We start from the raw sequence: 19,789 nt of genomic DNA, 5'->3' as shown, positions 1-19,789 counted from the left end.
AGTTTTAAGCTCTCTGTGTATAATCCTCAACCTTAAATCATGATGCAGATAGACAAGGCCCCGAGCAATGCCACATATAATATGATATCTCTTGGACCAATCTAATGGCTTGCTTCTTGTTTTATGAGACATGTATTGGTTGTCACATTAGCTAATATCCAACAAAAAACTTTTGAAGTAGGCAATTGGGCAAAAAGATACGATATACTTTTGATAAATTTACACCAGTCATAAAGAACTTTGTGTTATAGTGCTTAGGATTCAATACCGAAAATGAAGAAGTCTAAGCTTTTGTTTGGCATATATTCATAAACCAGCATTCTTTCCTTTCCTTGAATGCAGCATCCAAGAAGCTTTACAAGATTCCCACGTTGAAGTTTGGCTATAAGTGCTACTTCATTTTTGAACTCATTTGACCCTTGTCCTGAGCTTCTCAAAACCTCTTTACAGCAATTCCTTGTCCATCTTCCAGAGTACCCTGGTAAAAGTGTACTAACAGAATTGTTACAATATGCTAAAAAAAAACGACTTTGTTATTGTTCTAGTGCTAAAAAAGTATCATTTATTTTTCTTTTATTACGCTGAAAAATTTTGACAATCTATCAAAAGATTTTAAATTCATGACAGCTTGAACAATTTTGTTTTTTATTTATTCCACATCAATTCTTTCTCGAATCCATGTGAGGACCAACATCAGAACCCTAGACGGTGGCCTTACCAATTCCTGATTTATATCCTTCCAAGCATTTTCAATTTGCTTGTTCAACTCATTGCATGTCTTTTTTATGATTGATTTATATGTAATATATTTTTTTATAATTAGAGAAAAAAGATTCGAATTTTATTTTTTAGATAAGAAATCATACATCAACTCAAGAATCAAATGTTTGAATACAAATTATGTATAATATTTTAACATTTAATTTTTTACTTTGTGTGAAACAGTATCGTCCATGAGATGGGCAATTATGAAAGAAGCTCTGACAATCGTAGGATTGTTAGGGGCCCATTGAGAGATCTCTTTGGTCACAACGTCTCCCGTTCCAACAAACGATGTGACTGTCACCATGATGCAGCCAGAAGAAACTAATGCGTTGGTCATGTAATCCTCCACTGTTGGTACATAGTTTTCATGGTACCATTTGGCCTCAACAAATAAGCTTGAGATAATTGTTTCATCTGGGAAATGACAAAAACCAAAGAGGGCACGTTTTCTGCTTTTGTGGTCCTAATAATTCTTCAAGTCTATTGTTAGCATGTATATGAAATCTTACTTCGTTTTCTTTTGTGGTTCTAATAATCTTTATTTATTTCATGTGAAAAAAAGCTTAAATGAGACAAGAGTAGTGTCAATTTACTGCTTCTTTTACGTATTGGACACGGTATGATTTTTCTTGCTTTGTCCTCACTTCCTCCATTTCTTCATAAACGTCTAAGAGTGTCTTGTAGAACAATTTCATATATACCAGGAGTCGATCCATACAGTTAGTATCCCACGTGAAATTCAATCAAATTCTAATGTTGAAGTTATCAAAGAAGCTAATCGCAATATAGTTATATATTTCTGACCTCTCAATTGCATTGGTAAAGAGTTGAAGTTCTTCAAATGTGCCATATGCATCATATATATCATCCATAGTTGATGCCATGACTATTGCTTTTGTCAATATCTGTCTAGCAAAGGAGTTTTGAGGCTCAAAGAACACTCCCAATATCCAAAAGTAACCTTCAACAAATCTATCTCTTGCAAAAGGTAGTTTTCTCGCAAAGTCTAAATCTTTCCACCACCTGAAATAAAACCATTAGAACATCTATGGTACTTTATTATTCATAAAGCAATTCATATATAAGGATTAAGGAGTTAATCACCTTGAGATATTGCTTAGCCCTTCCTTGTGCAGATTTTATAATCAGTTGAAATCCGACTTTGCAAACTTCAGTAACGTTTTGTCATGTGAACCATCTTCTTGATTGTACTGTTTATAGGATTTTCGTGTCAGTAAGGAATTGTTTGAATATCATACAAACCAAAACAAAGCAAATGAAAAAGCAATTCAATAATTCATTGTATGTATATCTGCACGTTGATTATATCTATAACACATTTTTGTATAAAAAGAAAAACAAAAATAATTTATTAAATTTAAAATTACGAAAGGAGACAATTCAAGAATATTAAGGCTCTGTGAAACTTAAGCACCAAACAGTAACACCTTATCACCTGGCCGAGAATATTGGGACTCTATGAAAACCATTCTTTCCAACGAGGTGGCAAAAGAGTTGTCTTTTTTGAGAAGTATGCATGAAAGTAACATCACCAATAATTTTAACCAAACAGTATCTATTTAATGTAAGACTAGAACTCACAAAAATCAAATATGATAGTCAACATTAATCAAATTAAGATAACCACGTTAAAGTCGATGTTACAGTTCTGGACAATATGGGACATGAACAGTAAAAGAATCCTTTGGATGCATCGATATTGACAGAAATTGGATGACTTTGATTTGTAAAGTAGCTAGGGCATGGTCTTTATTTCCATGGTTTGGTGAAAATTTGGATGATATTGATACAATTGGAGTTTTGGACGGCTGGCTTTTTCCCAAGAAACCTTTCCTTTGTCCAGAGGCTTAATAATTACATTAGTTCACTTGTCATACATCACAATTTTCATTTTGTTATCATTTATAGAAATTTATTTATACGTGTGAATAGAGGTTACATAAAATTCAATGTAGTTAAATTGTTGAATCTTCCAATTTAATTGGAATAATATATATCTTAATCTTAAACAATTGTGTATTTGAGATTAATGTCGATAAGAAATTCTAAAAAATATTTAAAATTTACATCACTCAATTTCCAAATAGATGAATTTTTTGACTGAATTAATTATTGTTGATAAATCATTTATGTAATTAGTTAATGAATTGTTATACACTATAAAAAAAAATGGAAGAAACTCTCATTTCCCAACTAATGCAAATATGAATTGAACTAAAATTTGAGAAAGTAGGAGTGAATTATGAGGTCACTTGTGCTACTCTCCTCCATTATTGTCCTCATAACTTTCTTTCACTAGGGAAACAAAATTTTATCTATTTTTATGTCTCAAGGCAAAAAGAGTAGTACAGTAAAATTTCTATAAATTAATATTCAGATAAATTTATAATCTTGATTAAATCATATTTTTGACTGGTCCTGATTTGAGATCAACATGGTAAATTAGTAATTTGATAAATTTAAAAGATAATATATTTTAAAAAGAACATATAGATCCCACTTAATATATAAATTAATAATCTTTCTATACATCAAAATTATATATATATATATATATATGCACACGACTCAATTATGAGGCCTTTATAAAATATGATTCAAATGTTTTCTTTTTCTTGAAATTGATATATCCTTAGACATCTCATCTATAACTTTTCTTAGTGCATTAAGAAGCTCCGGTGTAGTGTTCTTGTATTGTAAAAGAAAATTATACAATGTGATTGTTGTTTTGAGTGCATCTCTGCAAGAGATAGATTCCAATATAAAACTTTCGTCTTCGACTTCATCTTTTTTATTATTTCCCATAACATTCTCAATAATTTACTCGTCACGAATAATGATAATCCGTAATTCGGTAATTAGGTAATATTCATATAATCCCAATACACAATACATATATTAAATTCAATATTTTGAAAAAAAAAATAAAAAATATCTTGATAAATTAATTTTTTATTAATTAATGTATAAATTAATAAATTATTAATTTTTTGATTGAAAAATATCTCAATTAATTAATAAATTTTTATAATCCCAAGAGTATTAATTTATGGAGATTTTACTATATATCTTTTACTACTTTGCTAGCAAGCTTAACACTTCTTATTTTCTATACATTTTTACAAAGTAACATATTTGATGTAAAGTCCATTCGGTTGGTTCCCAAAAACAGCTGATGCTACATCACTTGATGGATAACTAAATTTAATCAGACTGAGAAAAAAAAGGTAAATTTAATCAAAGTATAGGGAAAAAAAATATCATTCATATTCATGCTGACATTTAATCAATGTAAAGAAAGACCAAATGAGTTGAAAAAACGAAGTAAAAATAAACACCATCATGCTTAACTGTGCTAATGTCTATGCATTGATGATGCTAAGAGTGTAGCATAGGTGACAATCATTCACCTCTGGCCTTAGTACAAGATGATTTCGCCTTTTGCCTTATTATAAGATTACAGTTCCCTACATGCATAACCTAAACATGGTAATACACAAACAACCAAGCAAGCAAATACTCCTCAATCTTCACTGCGTGAGAACCCATTTCGGCAAAGCCCAATTTGGTTCTACTTTATTTCTATATATATAACTCTATCATTTCCAACATTACTCAAATGGGGAGTGGATCAATCAGCAATGAAGTGATGCGGCTTTTGAGTTCTTCCCCCACATGCGTATATGTATCTGATCCGTCCTTGTAAAGGAGCTGTATTACACGTGAAAGATTGAGAGCACGGATGAGAACTGGCTCTGGCACTGCTGTAGGTTTCAAGAACTCTTCATTTATATCCTTCCAAGCATCCTCAACTTGCTTCCTAAACTCATCGTATGCCTCTTCTTCTAAGACCCCATATTGTTTCATGTAGCACTCAACGGCCGAAGGGGCATGCCTTCTCTCTTGCTCAAACTACAATCCACGTAATTTTTAAATTAATAGAGTTGTTCATCTTCTTTTATTTCGACAAATTAAGTTTTTATATTTTTATTAAATGCAATAAAATGCAAGTAGATATATAGTGATACCTTGTGGGCGGAAGTATCATTCATCAGCCTATTAATTATCGATGAAGCTCTAACAATCTTAGGGTCGTTTGATGCCCAATGAAATGCCTCTTTTGGTATGATATCTCCCATGCCAACCAAGGACGTCATTAATAGCATATAATAAGCACCGGATTTTAATGCAATAGGCATATACTCCTCCATTGTTGGTGTGTAATTTTCATGGGGCCACTTCGCCTCCGCAAAGTAGGCTTGAACTAGTCTTTTCATCTAAGGAACAAAAATCAGCAAACATTGTCATAAACCCAATTTAATTAGCATGCATGCAGGTGATTGCAATATAAATTCAAGAAAATTATATACAGTGGAGTTTGGATGCAATATACTTCTTCTTTCGAATGTTGAACACGGTATAATTTCCCTTGTTTGGTCATCACTTCTTCCATTTCTTCATAAACATCTAAGAGTGCCTTATAGCATAATTTCATGTAGTCTGGAAGCTGATCTATGCAGCTGATATCCCACCTGCATGCAATTGAATTTAAAGGGTTATGCCTAGGCAATAATGTCAGTTAAAATTCTACTACCCTTTCATTTCTATTATGTTTATTTTGACTATTATTTTTAACAAAATTATAAAATTATAAAATTTGAAGTTATCGTAGTGGATGTTATTATGCTTGTGAGCCATGATAACCTCGCAATTGCACTTGCAAAGAGCTCAAGTTCTTCAAACGTGCCATATGCGTCATATATATCATCTATAATTGATGTCATGGCAGTTACTTTTGTCATCATCCTTCTAGCAAGGGAGTACTGGGGCTCAAAGTACACTCCCAAGACCCAGAAGTAATCTTCCACCACTCTATCTCGTATAAAAGGTAGTTTATCAGAGAACTCAAAGTCTTTCCACCACCTGAAATATTAAAAGCATTAGTACATAGTTCAACTCTAGCCTATAATTTGTTGTTGCCCGATGGCAAAATCAATTACCTATAGATCTCGCTTATCTCCTTCTTGTGCAAATACTGTAACAAGTTGAAATCCAATTTTGCGAACTTCAATAAAGTTTCATCATGCAAAGGACATGCTTGATACGTTGGAATGTATCTCCTAGCTTCCAACCTTGGCAAGTTCTTGCGGATGGGCGATTTTAGAGCACTAGCAACCTCTGCTGAGAGAGGGTACTCTACCACTGTTTCTACTAACCTTAAATGAGAGGTGGTGAAAGCAAGAGCTTCTTCAAGTATGTTTTCTCCATGTACTCGCAGGTGTGCAGCTTCATACAATTCTAGTAAGCCTCTCACATCACTAATTAAGGATGCCTTGAAGTTTCCTTTCTCATCTTTGAACTTGTTGAATGATTCTGCTCATATCGCCAAATGTATTTGAAATAATATTAATAATTGAAGGGAAGTGGAGGTTTTGTTGAGAAATTGGTCTCACTGATTAAAGAATAATTTTTTTGTCAATTAATTTTTCGAGATTGTTCATTTGGTAACTCAATTTTGAAAATTAATGTTTTAGTCATCAACTTTAAAGAGTGTTATTGTTTTGGTCACTTAGTCGTTAAAAGATAATCGAGTCTAGTGACATTCCACGTCACTATACCTTGATTAAATGACATAGCCATACTTGATAACTAAAATAATAAAACTTATAAGCGTTGATAATCAAAACATTATTTTTTTCAAAACTGAGAGCAACACAAAAAATCTTGAAATGTCGGGCGACGAAAATAGTAATTTACTCAACAATAAAAAGGTTCTAAAACAAAGTAATGCTTACCACACTGAATGTTAAAGCCATGCTCTCTTAGCAATCGAAATCGAAGAGATGTAATGTAGAGATCATTGCCATCACCGTTGCAATCACCATATATATTCTCTAAAGCATCTTCTATCTCCTTCTCAAAATGAAAAGCCACACCTAAGCGTTGCACTGCATCAATTAAGAGCAACTTTTGGGATGGTTTGTCCATAGGTGTGGTCAACATTCTCTGTACTTCTTGCTTCAATTCTTCATGTAGTTTACTTGTAGCATCCATATTCTGTGCAAGTGCAAAAGCTTTTTATCAATTACATGGATTAAACATTTAGCAGAAAAAGAATAGAGTAGTATACCATTTCAGGACATGTGTGGAAAAGATCTCCCCAAATGCTAGGAGGAAAACTGGCCAAGGGACGATTCTCAATCGACTTGGCATAATGATCATCAGAGGAAGTAGAAGCAGCTTTTGAACAAACTTGGGAGGACATTTCTTTTACTAGCTTGCAGTGTAGTGGTGAGATTGCTAGTTGTTCGTATTTATAGAGGCTTCAATGGTAACACACTGTGGCGTGGTAACGCTGTAACCACTCGTTCCATCCCTGTGGGGATAAGCAAGGTTACGGAATTGAGTAATCCCACGACTAATAAAATCATTTATGGCTAATCAAAAATATATATATATATCGCACAGTAACAATAATTTCATCGTCATTGCTTACGTAACAATAATGTCTTCTTGATCGTTTTTACACATGTGGTGGATCGGTTTTTGTGGTTGCATTTTATAAACTATTTTGATGTTTTATGTAACATGGTACTAAGCACCATTAGGTGTGCATAAAGTCCAATAGTACTAACTGCCACTAGGTACTAACTCCTTTTGTACATGGATCTAAACCACCAACTAAGGGTTGACCTTTCCACTGTCTCTTCACTGACATTTAGTGCAAATCTATTATTGATTGAGAAAAAAGCCAATAACATCATGATTTAGTAAAAAATAAATAAATTCCACCGTCAATCACATCAAAAGGTAAGATGAAGTATCATATCTTATCTCAGCAAAGAAATACTATTAATTAGTGTAAAATAGTTTTTTTTGTCTCTTAAATATGTGATATCTTCTAAATATTAGCTTATGATCCAAAAAAATTATAGGCAACACTCGTACGAATAGGATAATTTGCCTAAAATTATTACCAATGCTACCAACAAAATTGGTAATATTAATAAAGTCAAAAAGAAAAAATGAAAAAAAAGATCTGTCAAACACGCACAATACATTACTTGATTCTTTACTATCTTTTCAGTCAAAATTTTGATGGAAATAAAGACAATGGCCAGTGAATTAATTAATTTTTCTACCTACAAATTATATCATACAATGCATCAAAAAAATATAGCTAAACACCAACCTAAATATTAAATTTTTTTACAATTTATATCACAGATCGTACACAATTGTAACATCGGTTTGATTTTGATTAAACGTTGTCTTAATTTGATTAAACGTTGATTATTATATACGATTTTGATTGGTTCTTTACTCTCCCACTTAATAGAATTTGGTCTCCAAATTCAGAATTCTCAAAGCTTCAAGTCTTGTCCAACTCTTGATTAAATGTTACATACAATCTTCCTCTAACAGAGTTCATCTTTGCAATCTAACAACATCCGATAAAACTTCACATAATCATGTAACCACTAACAATTTAACATAAATCCAAATCTCTAACTGGTTTTGAACAAACTTGGGATGACATTTCTTTTACTAGCTTGCAGTGTAGTGGTGAGATTGCTAGTTGTTCGTATTTATCGAGGCTTCAATGGTACTTTAATGATTTACGAAGGCTCCCCAATCTTATTAACACACCGTGGCGAGGGAACCCTGTTTGCCACTCGTTCCATCCCTGTGGGGACAAACGTTATGTAATTGAGTAATCCCATGATTAATGAAATCATTTATGGCTTATAAAAAAAATGTCGTACATTAACAATAATTCCACCGTCATTGCGTACGTAACGATAATGTCTTCTTGATCGTTTTTAGGCATGTGGTGGATGGGTTTCTGTGGTTGCATTTCATAAAGTATTTTGATGTTGTGGGATCTTGTGTTCCTATTTTTCGAAGAGTGGTCCTGCATGTTTTTGTTTCTTATAATGTCCAATGGTACTCAGTGCCACCTTGTACGAACTCCTTTTGTTCTTGGATCTAACCCCCAACTAAGGGTAGATCCTTCCACTGTATCTTCAGTGACATTTCCTACAAATCTATTACTGATTGAAAAAAAAAAAAAACAATAACGACATCATGATTTAGTAAAAATTAAATAAATTCCACCATCAACAACATCAAAGGTAAGATGAAGTATCATATCTTATCTAACGAAAGAAATACTATTAATTAGTGTAAAATAAATTTTTGTTGTCACTTAAATATGTGATATCTTCTGTATGTTAGCTTATGATCCAAAAAGAAAATTATAAAGAACACTCGTACGAATAGGATAATTTGCCTAAAATTATTACCAATGCTACCAACAAAAATGATAACATTAATAAAGCCAAAAGGAAAAATAAAAAAAAATCCGTCAAACACGCACTATATATTACTGTATTCTTGACTATCTTTTCAGTCAATAAAATTTTCTTTAAACCTTGTACTCACATTAAATACTTGATTCTTTACTATCTTTTGAGCCAATAAAATTTTCATGGAAATAATGACCATGGTCAGTGAATTAATTAATTTTTCTGCCAACAAATCATATCATACAATGCATTATTATTTATGTTGCAGATCGTATACAATTATAACATCGATTTTAACGTGATTGTCTTAATTTGATTAAATGTTGGTTATTGTAGTTGATTTTGGTTAATTCTTATCCTATATCTAATGAAATAGATTTTTTTTAAAGTCATTTTTGTTGACCTCATCACCGACATGTCATTTCAAATATCTAGCTTAGATTGCAAGAGACTCTCATAGCATAAACAGTCAGTAAGGATGGAAAAACCCTGCGTAATTTCCAAAATGATGTTATTTTTATGCATATTCTAGGGAAAGATAACTTTTTGTAACGATTTATCATAAAAACATGATGCGTGTGAACAAAAGTTACATAAAATTCAGAGTAGATAAATTGTTATGTATTTTAATTATCTCCAAGAATTGTGTATTTAGAGATTAATGTCAATAAGAAATTATAAAAAAGATTCGAAACTTACATCACTCACCTTCCAAACAGATGGTTTTTTTTCTGAAACTTACATCACTCATTTCAAGACAAACCGATTTTCCAACGAAATCAATTATTGTTGATAAATTGCATATGTAATTAGTTGAGAAAATTGTGAGGAATAACCCTCTCGATAAGGTTACACTTGAGCATTTAGCTCATTGATTGGTACATAATCCACCTGCCTAAAGAGCAGGATTCGAATCCCCCTTCCCCCAATTATAAAAAAAGAAAAAAAAAACCCTCTTGATAAGGTTATTTCAAAAATAGTCATTAAAACAAATTTAACTGTTTTTACCCAAAGTATGACATGAGTTGACAAAAATACCCTTGAAGATATTTCAAAGAAAATAATCTCGCGATTTTTGTCTCTTGCCATTCAGACAAATTAAATGCTCTCTTAGCTCCCTCAGGTCGCTCAGCTCTCTCAACTGTATCAGGTCTCTCAACTGCCCCAATTCTTTCAGATATCTCAACTCTATTAGAACTCTGAGCTCTCCCAACTTTCTCAACTCCCCTAGCTTTCTCAAATACCTCAGCTCTATCAAATCTCTAAGCTCTCCTAGTTTTCTCAACTCTCTTTTGCCATACAAGCCTCTCTAATTTGAGTACCATCGGCATCGTGCTCTGGTTTGTCTCTCGTCATCTGGTTATATCATCGGCGAGATACAGACTCAAGAGTATAGATGACATTAAGGTATGTTATTTGGTTTTTTATTTTTGACAGAATTGCAAGTTTATGGAAAACCCATTCCATTCATTTCTTTAAATTTGTTTGTAAATTAAAATACTGTTCAGAGTTGTTATATGCCAAGCCTTTATTATATGGCATACAAGCAAAATAATAATTAAAATGTAAGGAAGATAACATTGCAGCATTTGATTGACAAGTACTTTGTTGGAAATATAATGTTAATTTTCACAATTACCCTTATTTGATAAAATGCAAGTTTAATATACTTGTATTTTTTATTGTTAATTTTTATATAATATCATCTCTTAAATATATTCTTAATCTCATATATTTTATTTTCATTTCTTATTATATCTTATATATTTTATTTTCATTTCTTTAATATAATTTTTTATATTATATATTTTATTTTAATTTCTTTTACCTATTTTATATAAAATTTAATTTATTATATTTTATTTTAATTTAATTTCTAATTCTTATCCTATATATTTTATTTTAATATTTTTTATTTCGATTATAACATTACAAAATGTTTTTAACAAAGTAATAAAGTTGAAGGGTAAAAATATCTTTAATAATATTTCAGAGTGTAATGTAATGTGATTGCATTGGTTTTGAACTGCAATCACATTACATCCCTTAGCTGTAATGTGATTGCATTATAATCTTACATTACAGTGGTCTGTTGCAAAACAAGCATTGCAATATAATTTAATTAGACACATAGCAGGGAATGTGTTCACACTTTCCTCATATCGCTATATAAATGCAAAATACAAGCAAAGTCTACATGTAAGTGTACACGATTGCTACAAGTAATATAGTGATAAGTTGAGTTTGTCAATCCCTCGAGGAGTTGGTTTGCTAGTTGTTGCTAATTACTAAAATTAAAATAAGTTAATTTTATCCAAACACTAAATTTTGATAAATAATTAAAAAGTAATCTAATTAACTAATTCTAATCTAAGAAAGGAAAATAATAAATTGAGGTAGAAGTAATGGTTTAATAGTCTAGGAATATGGTATCCTTTAATATTTCTCTTGGGATTGTGTTTGCTTAATTACTTAATCTTAATGAAAGTTGATTCTAGTCTAGAATTCTAAAGCATGTGTAACTTAATTGAATCAAGTCTATAGGAAACAACTAAATTAAGTTCTTTATTCCAAGGTTTTAAAAATTGACTATATGTGGCAACTAGGTGTATATCTACCCTAATTGCACATCAAAACACTTAAATTCATTTCTAAGTTTAGTGAACACACGTTGCCCAAATCAAGGTCTAATTAGACTAACTCTCTCAAGTATCATTTAAATACGTAAACATATTTAAATGGTGATCAAGTAAATAAATGGGCAATAAATTTAGATTTGAATAAACATCGATGTTCTAAAAATAAATAATAAACCAACACAATATCCAAGCTACATATTAAAATCCGCCATAATCCTTGGTTAAGAGCTCTAGCTCAATATACTCAAAAGGCAAATAGACATATCAGCAAAATGAAACATTGTTTTATAAAAAGAGTTAGAGAGAGAAACTCAAATCTAGTGTGAGAAATTGTTTGGTGCAGTTTTTTTATATTTCAAAGCTCTTGATTCCTTTTCCCTTTTCCCATTTTGGTTCAAGCCTCATTTTTCCCAAAGTGATCTCTGAATTCTTTTTGCTTTTCTCCCTAAAAAACTCACTTTTTATACTCCTTTAACTGACCCTTTGACCTGAAAAATTGGAAGGTCCAGATTGTATAAAATTGAAGTTGACGCTACAGCGCTGAAAGTTTGGTGTGGTAATGCCGAGCTCACTGCCTAAGACATTGTTGCTTGGCCTGGGGGAGCCGTGGTGCTAGAAGCATGTCACCTCGGCGTTGAAGCTTCTGTTTTGCCTTATGCTAGTGGTGTTGGACGATGCTGCAACATTGGAAGCTCAACGCTGCAGCGCTGTTCTTGCTGCTTTGTGAGGAGCTGCTGGCTGATGTGGGCAGTGCTGCAGGGCTGTGCTTGCTGTTTTGCTTCTTACTCCTTCAACTTCAATGCTCTCTTTTACTGCAACTCAGTTAACTTCCTCTCATTTTTTTACCATGCTCCATTTTGAACTGGGTGAAGTGCTAAATATCAAAGTTGTATCCCTTCCACTTATCTTTCCATAGGTCCAAGAATCATATCTATTGGAGTTTTGTAGCTCAAGATATGCTTCAATTACTGCAGCATCATTTGAGGTCAACTTAAGCGAAAGTGTATGATCCTTTGCAAATTTGACTTCCAATCTTTTTTGCACCTTCACCAACATATAGCACAATCAATAGAAGGTATAAACAAGACTTAATAACATGGATATAAACTCAAATTACTTACTTAAAATACTAAGGCATGCATGAAGTAAATACTAAGAAAAACATAAAAACAAGGTCTAATTTTTTTTTTAATACTAAAAACACGGTCTAATTTAATTAAACACAAGAGGACATTAGTCATTTTTATGCTCAAAAAAATGTAAGATAACTCTATAAAATAGAGTTATCACTACTACACGCCAAGCATAAGTTATCCATGTTCCTACACGTCATGCCAACAAATACATTTGTTACACACTATGCATTACAACTAACAAATGGCCTACCTGTTCATGTGTTTGACTGAAAGCACCATATCAAGAGTCACTTGTATTCATCCAACAATTTTAAATTCAGATGCATAGTCTTGAGATGTTAAATCAATAGTCTTTATTCTCATTACTCTGATTAAATGTATACATACTGAATGTCTCTACACCTACCATCCTTGTAAATTGTTAGGTTCTCCACTTGCTCTATTTTCAATATTAATTTTTTTATTTCTTTTCTATACACCTAAACCTTTTCAACAAGTTTAAATATCTATGTAATTCAGCATTTTCCTCACAATTTCCTCTAAGTTAAGTCATTTCTAAGTCATTCTGCAAGTACACAACAATTCTATTAGTTAATTATGCTTCTGTCATATTTTACTCAATTATAGTTCTCCCATATCACTTATACCCTAAACCTTCAACCATAAACCCTCAACAGTCAACATTCAACCCTAAACCACTATAACGATGCAAAAATAGCCACATGTCCAATTGATTCATCTTATTCTCTCTTATTCCCACCTTGCCATTTTTTTTAATCTTCAACTAAAAATAGAAGACAAGAAGATTAATCCTTGGACTTTGTATCCATTTTGGCTTGTTTGTCTTGATTACTTTGTACTAATGCTCCATTGTGCTGGTTCATTGATTCTACGCAACATTATGTTGTTCGAGAGACCAGCTCATAACTAACCCTTAGGGATATCTTGCTCCTCTTCTTCTTCATCATTCTTTGGAGTCATTGTAGTAGCAGGGATATCTGGTTTCACCTCTTCCTCCTTTGAACTCACCATGATCAATTCCTCCTTTTGTTTCACCTCAACATTTTTGTACTCTCTGAAATCCATCTATAATAGACTATAGTTCTGCACATGTAAGCTACACACACTGAATAGTTAATTAGAGAAGCTCCACAACATTTACAAAATCATTTCTTTTATTACACGCCCTGTATAATAGCTATTTTGTTACACGTCATACCTATAATACAATTGTTGTTACAAGCTATGGCTAAATTTCATAACATTCTGCACACAATACGTTTAATAATACGTCGATACATGCAATGCCTCAAATTCGTTGGTTTCAACACACCATATTGATTCAATCAGTGAAATCATTGATTTTTTTGCATGCCCTGCCCATTTTCTTTGCATGTGCTACAACATTCGACCCAAATGGCTATGCCGTCTAATATCTCTACCGATTTTAACAACTTCAAACAACACCAAATGCCATGTAATAACAAAACCCTACACCACATTCTCAACCAATATGGCATTCAAATCACTAAACCCACACAAAACCATTAAAAAAATCGACATTCCCTGACTTACCATGTGTTGCCAACTTCTTCCTTGTCACTCATAACTTTGCGTTGAACTTGTTCTCGAACACTTCTCTATTTTTGAGAATGAGTGAAATGATTGTTTAATATTCCTGCCTTGTTATATACCTAGCGTTTTGGTTCACGCCATTGTATAATGAATCGGAGAAAATCATATCTTGCAACAAGAGGAAGATTTTAACAAAGTATCATTTACCAAATTCTGAGCATATCTATTTTTTTCACCTCCTGGGTGTGTATGATAGCGCGTGTGATTGAGAAGGTTTCATTTAAGAGCATTTTTGTCCAAAAATCTTATCTCTTGGTTAAAAATAATCAAAATTATAAAGAGAGTGATTTCTAAAAACACCTTATATGTGAAAGCTAAAAAAAAATCCCTAATTAGTTCATGAATTCTGTGAAAAAAAAAATAGTTCATAAATTGTTTGATTAAAACAAATGAAGACTACACTTAAAAAGAATGGAAGAAACTCTAATTTCCCCAGTAATGCAAATATGAATTAAACAAAATTTGAGAAAGTAGGAGTGGATTATGGGGCCAATTGTCCTACTCTCCTCCATTATTGCCCTCACAACTTTCTTTCACAAGGGCAAGAAAATCTTATCGACTTTTATGCCTTAAGGCAAAGACCAAAAATATCTAGAGATTCAAAACTAAACAATTAAAGAGAGTAGTATGTATTTTGCTACTTGCTAGCAAGCTTTATTAGTATTATTATCCTGCTCTTTGTGAGAAGAAAATGGTTGGAAAGCTTCGTGCTTAGCTGTTTCAGTTATGTAAACCTGCTCTGCTCAGCTTGCAAAACCAGATTACAAATTCCTAGCTTCCTTATTTATCAGCTACTAAGCCACTTCTGGATTGATACTTATGTTACTGCTAGTTCCTTAAGATATTTTGACAGATGCCCTTTCAATTCTGCATTATTAGACTTACTACAATAATAAAAATTTATAGTTTAAGAAGAAAATTAGTGCAACCAGAAAACTGAGCAAGTATCCCAGGTATGAATTCCTTTCTTGTTGCTGCTAACAAAGGTTTGATTATGCACAGAATGAAATAGGTTATCATCTCCTAAATTTAGTCCATTTTATAAGGAGACAGGAAAGAAAGAGCCTTGTGCTTGATGGCAGTGAGGCAATCCTGTCCTGCAAATGCATGCCATGAACAGGCCAGAATTAAGACAGATAGCACAAACACCAGAAATAAGCTTTAGACCCACCAACAGGATTGAGAAAACAACACCTTAAAGAAGATCTCATAAATCGAAATGCTGCATAGCAAACAGACAGCGGCATACTGTATAACGTTCTCCGATCAGGGTAACAAAATATATCAGCAGAGAATAGCCTGAATCAGGGGTCAATACAGTGCTATATATCCAATGCATAAATCCACAACATGCAGTGAATCCTCAGAGATAATCTGAAGTAGGGAGAAGACTAGCATAACAGATTAATACTACCATAGCAGAGAATAGGCCAGGCAAGATCAACCTCACATAGTACCACATAGCAGAGAATGGAAAAATACAAATGCCAAAAGTGTTTCTCATTTAAAAAGTGGCAATGAATTTCATTGGATTAAAATGGCAAAGTACATTCTGATGCTATCCAAAGTACAAAGAAGGTCGGTTTAGACATTTCTTTCTATAAAAGAAGAAACAAATAAGTTATCAACGATTACAAACTATTCTTTTAGGTGCAACTTTATTAAATTTTTTCCTTCAATACTTCGCATAAGAGAAGCAGCTCCAAGAGGTAATTCAAAGTGGGACTGGATCAATAAGCAAGGAGGTGATGCCACCTTTTGCAGCTTTGCCAACATGTGTGTAACCATCTCCATCTCTGTAAAGGACATCCATCACCCGTGCAAGGTTGAGACTACGATTCAGAACTCGTACTGGCATTTCTGTTGGTTTCAGGAACTCCTTGTTTATATCCTTCCAGGAACTCTCGATGTGCTTGTTGAACTCATCGTATGCCTCTTGCGCTGATACGCCATATTGTTCCATGTAACACTCTATCGCTGAGCAATCGTCTTCTCTCTTTTGGTTAAACTGCCATCCATACAAAACATTTCTTGTGGTATTAGAAACTCTTATCGAGGGTAGATATGCTGCTCGTCCTCTTGAGGGCTTAAATTCAGGATAGTAGTGCTAATAAACAATTACTGATACTCAAATTCATGACCTCTTATTAACCTCTGACTGGTGTATGAAGACATTTTAACACATTTGAAATCAATTTCTTTGATCATAGTAGTATACCTTGTGTTCGGCAATGTCATCCATGAACCTGCAAATAATTGTGGAAGCTCTGATGATATTAGGGTCATTAGCTGCCCAATTAAAGGTCTCTTGGGTTACAACATCTCCCATGCCGACGAATGCTGTGATAGCAAGCATAGCATAGCCAGAGGTAGGCAATGCATTAGACTTATACTCCTCAAACGTTGGCTTGTAATTTTCATGCATCCATTTCGCCTCAAGAAGGTAAGCTTGAGCAAGTCGTATCATCTGGCATGAAAATCCAACAACCATTAATAATGTTTCACAGGTATACATGTAATCAATGGGGTAACTGTCAATGATCATACCGCCTTTTTTGCATATTCGACACGGCATTTTTTCCCTTGCTCCAGCAGTTGTTCCATTTCTTCATAAACATCTAATAGTGCCTTATAGCTTATCTTCATGTAATCTGGGAGTTGATCAATGCTTTTAATATCCCACCTGAAACACAATTTAAAGGTTAATTACATGCCTCATAATACTCGTTGAGAATCATGTATATATATATACTTCAACTTTCAAAGGTGAAATGGATCTAATCACCTCTCAATGGCATCTGTATACAGTATGAGCTCATCATATGTTCCATATGAATCATATGTATCATCTACAATTGATGCCATGGCTATTACTTTGGTCAACATCCGTCTACCAAGAGAGTATTGGGGCTCAAAATACACTCCCATGATCCAAAAATAACCTTCAACCACTCTATCTCGTGCAAATGGTAGTTTTTTTGTAAAGTCTAAATCTTTCCACCACCTGAAAAATATTATTCCCTCATTAGCACAATCTAACGTTCAGGAAATAAGGAAATAAAGTTTGTATGGGGCTCAAACACTTACCAGCAGATCTCACCGAGCTCTTTCCTATGCAGAAGTTGCAACAAGTTGAAATCTATCTTCGCAAACTGCAGCAGTGCTTTATTATGCGATTCATCATCTTGGTATAAGGAAATGTATTGCCTAGCTTCCACCCTTGGCAAGCCTCTTCGGATTGACTGCTTCAAAGCATGAGTAACTTGTTCCGATAAAGGATAGTCCAAAGTTGGCGCTGCAAGAGTTAGGTGAGTGGTGGCAAAAGAAATTGCGTCATCAAGTAAATCTTCCCCATGCACCCGCAGATAGGAAGCTTCGTAAAGTTCCAGCAATCCTCGCACGTCACTGGTCAAGGATGACTTGAAATTTCCTTTGTCGTCTTTGAACTTGTTGAATGCGTCTGCTCAATCACCCAAAGTCATTATCAAACATCCTTGGTAGATGAATTGTATTAAGGGTTACTAGAAACAAAGATTACAAGTCAAAAAGTTACTTCTCATACCACATGAAACATCAAATCCATGCTCTCTAAGGATTCTAAATCGAAGAGCTGTAGTGTAGAGATCATTGGCATCATTGTCGTCATGGTATATTTGTTCTAAAGCATCTTCAATCTCTTTCTCAAAATGGTAATTCACACCCAACCGTTGGACTGCATCAATAAGGGGCAACTTTTGGTTTGAATCATCCATAGGTGCAAGAAGCGTCCTCCTCACTTCTTCTTTCAATTCTTCATATTGTAGTTCAGTTGTAGCATCAATATCCTGCAAAATGATGAAAATTTGTTTTTACTATAGATTTTTTAATTTATAAATTAAATAGACACATATAACAAATATGTAAATCACCTTCTATAATATATTAACTATATCAGTATTGTTATACAAGATAATATATTAATAGCGTTATGTGACATGAAGCTCAATATCTATATCAGTTTTTAATTCTTCATATTATACGTTACACATATAATATATTCTTTTCAAATATGTAGAATTTAATTTTCTAAAAAAGAAACTTGTTAAATTTGTTGTATTATAAACTTCTAACCATTTTGGTTCCTCCTTTCTTTTACTTGTTATATGTAAAAAGAGCTCATGCAAAAATGGGACGTAATTAAAGCATCTCAAACTTCTTCTTTTGGTCTAAGAATTTCCTCCACTGCACAGAACTTATCATACTATATATGCACAAAATTTAAAAAAAAAAAAAACATAAAACTATTTACAAAAAATAAAAATGGTCAAGGAAATAAGAATAAATCTTAAAATATCACCAACATAATAAGTTTCATTGTATATTAAACCTCAAAATTTTCACACTTTGAAAAAAAACAAGTTTTATATATACCTTATCAGGACAATTGAGGAAAACATCTCCCCAAATGCCAGGATGAAAATCAGCCTTGGGGCGATTTTCCGTATTGGAGGATATGGCATTATGGGTTGAAGCAAGAACTTGAGAAACTTGTGAAGCCATTTTCTATTGATGGGGTATGCTAGTGCTGGAAGCAGAGTTCAAGGGTTAATTTGCTACTCCTTAAGCAAAACAGTTTTTTGTGAGTCTAAGAGTGCAATTGCTGCATGAATTTATAGGCACAAAGATTGCACACTAAGTCAACACGATACAACTTTAAATGAACAAAATTATTAAAAAAAAAAACGTCATGTGGGTCCCTTAAAGGAGGAATATGCAAACAGAGAGAAATGTCCTTGAAATGCTTTTGTTTGTTTCTATTCTTCTAAGATAATGTCTGCAATAATGCGGTACAAAATATCGTTTTCTTAACTTTGACAGATTTAAAATTAATCAACAGTCTTTGTGACCAACCTTTTGCTGATGTTTGATTATTGAAATTTCGTTGGGAAATCAGCAGTGGTGGCAAGTTTTCAAGGCTTTTCACTATTAAGCATGCATGCAGAAAAAACTTTAATTTAATGCATAAATATATGATTACTTTAATGAAAAGGAAACAAAAAAAAGTAAACAACAAGAAAGTGTAATACGGCTCTAGAGTAAATATATACATTAAATATTAACATATATACTAATGTAAACATTACAAAAATTCAAATATTTTAATAATAAGTCCATGTATTTTTTAACTCATCAAGAAAGATTTGATTTTCAAATTAAAATGAAAAATAATAACAAAATTGTGATTTCATAACAACTAGCTAGCTAGCTAGATTAAATAAGTAACAAAATATTATTTTGAGGATAC

General features: G+C 32.8%; 2 protein-coding genes and 1 pseudogene across 4 annotated transcripts; all 3 read right to left on the bottom strand.

The window, feature by feature from the left end:
• Positions 1-254: 254 nt before the first annotated feature.
• LOC108662711 (putative terpene synthase 2) lies at positions 255-2,255 on the bottom strand (annotated as a pseudogene).
• Positions 2,256-4,031: 1,776 nt separating this feature from the next.
• Positions 4,032-7,110, bottom strand: LOC18593710 ((+)-delta-cadinene synthase isozyme A-like). The gene is made up of 7 exons (XM_018124469.2): positions 6,917-7,110; positions 6,582-6,843; positions 5,787-6,159; positions 5,491-5,709; positions 5,180-5,318; positions 4,815-5,063; positions 4,032-4,698 (listed from the first exon to the last, which is right to left on the bottom strand). The coding sequence occupies exons 1-7, from the start codon at positions 7,049-7,051 to the stop codon at positions 4,402-4,404; spliced, it is 1,674 nt and encodes a 557-aa protein (XP_017979958.2). The 5' UTR covers positions 7,052-7,110; the 3' UTR covers positions 4,032-4,401.
• A 9,109-nt stretch (positions 7,111-16,219) lies between these two features.
• On the bottom strand, positions 16,220-19,044 carry LOC18593709 ((+)-delta-cadinene synthase isozyme A-like). 3 transcript variants are annotated; one of them, XM_088808194.1, is made up of 7 exons: positions 18,916-19,044; positions 18,068-18,329; positions 17,593-17,968; positions 17,291-17,509; positions 17,053-17,188; positions 16,724-16,972; positions 16,220-16,513 (listed from the first exon to the last, which is right to left on the bottom strand). In XM_088808194.1, the coding sequence occupies exons 1-7, from the start codon at positions 19,042-19,044 to the stop codon at positions 16,220-16,222; spliced, it is 1,665 nt and encodes a 554-aa protein (XP_088664320.1). The 3 variants fall into 3 exon arrangements, with proteins under 3 accessions (XP_088664320.1, XP_017979955.2, XP_088664321.1); XM_018124466.2 differs by having other exon boundaries at positions 17,593-17,965; XM_088808195.1 differs by having other exon boundaries at positions 18,071-18,329.
• Positions 19,045-19,789: the final 745 nt, after the last annotated feature.

This window comes from Theobroma cacao, chromosome 7 (genome assembly GCF_053813885.1).
Source record: "Theobroma cacao isolate CCN51 chromosome 7, ASM5381388v1, whole genome shotgun sequence".
NCBI lineage: Eukaryota > Viridiplantae > Streptophyta > Magnoliopsida > Malvales > Malvaceae > Theobroma > Theobroma cacao.
This window is presented reverse-complemented; position numbering and strand designations above follow the sequence as displayed.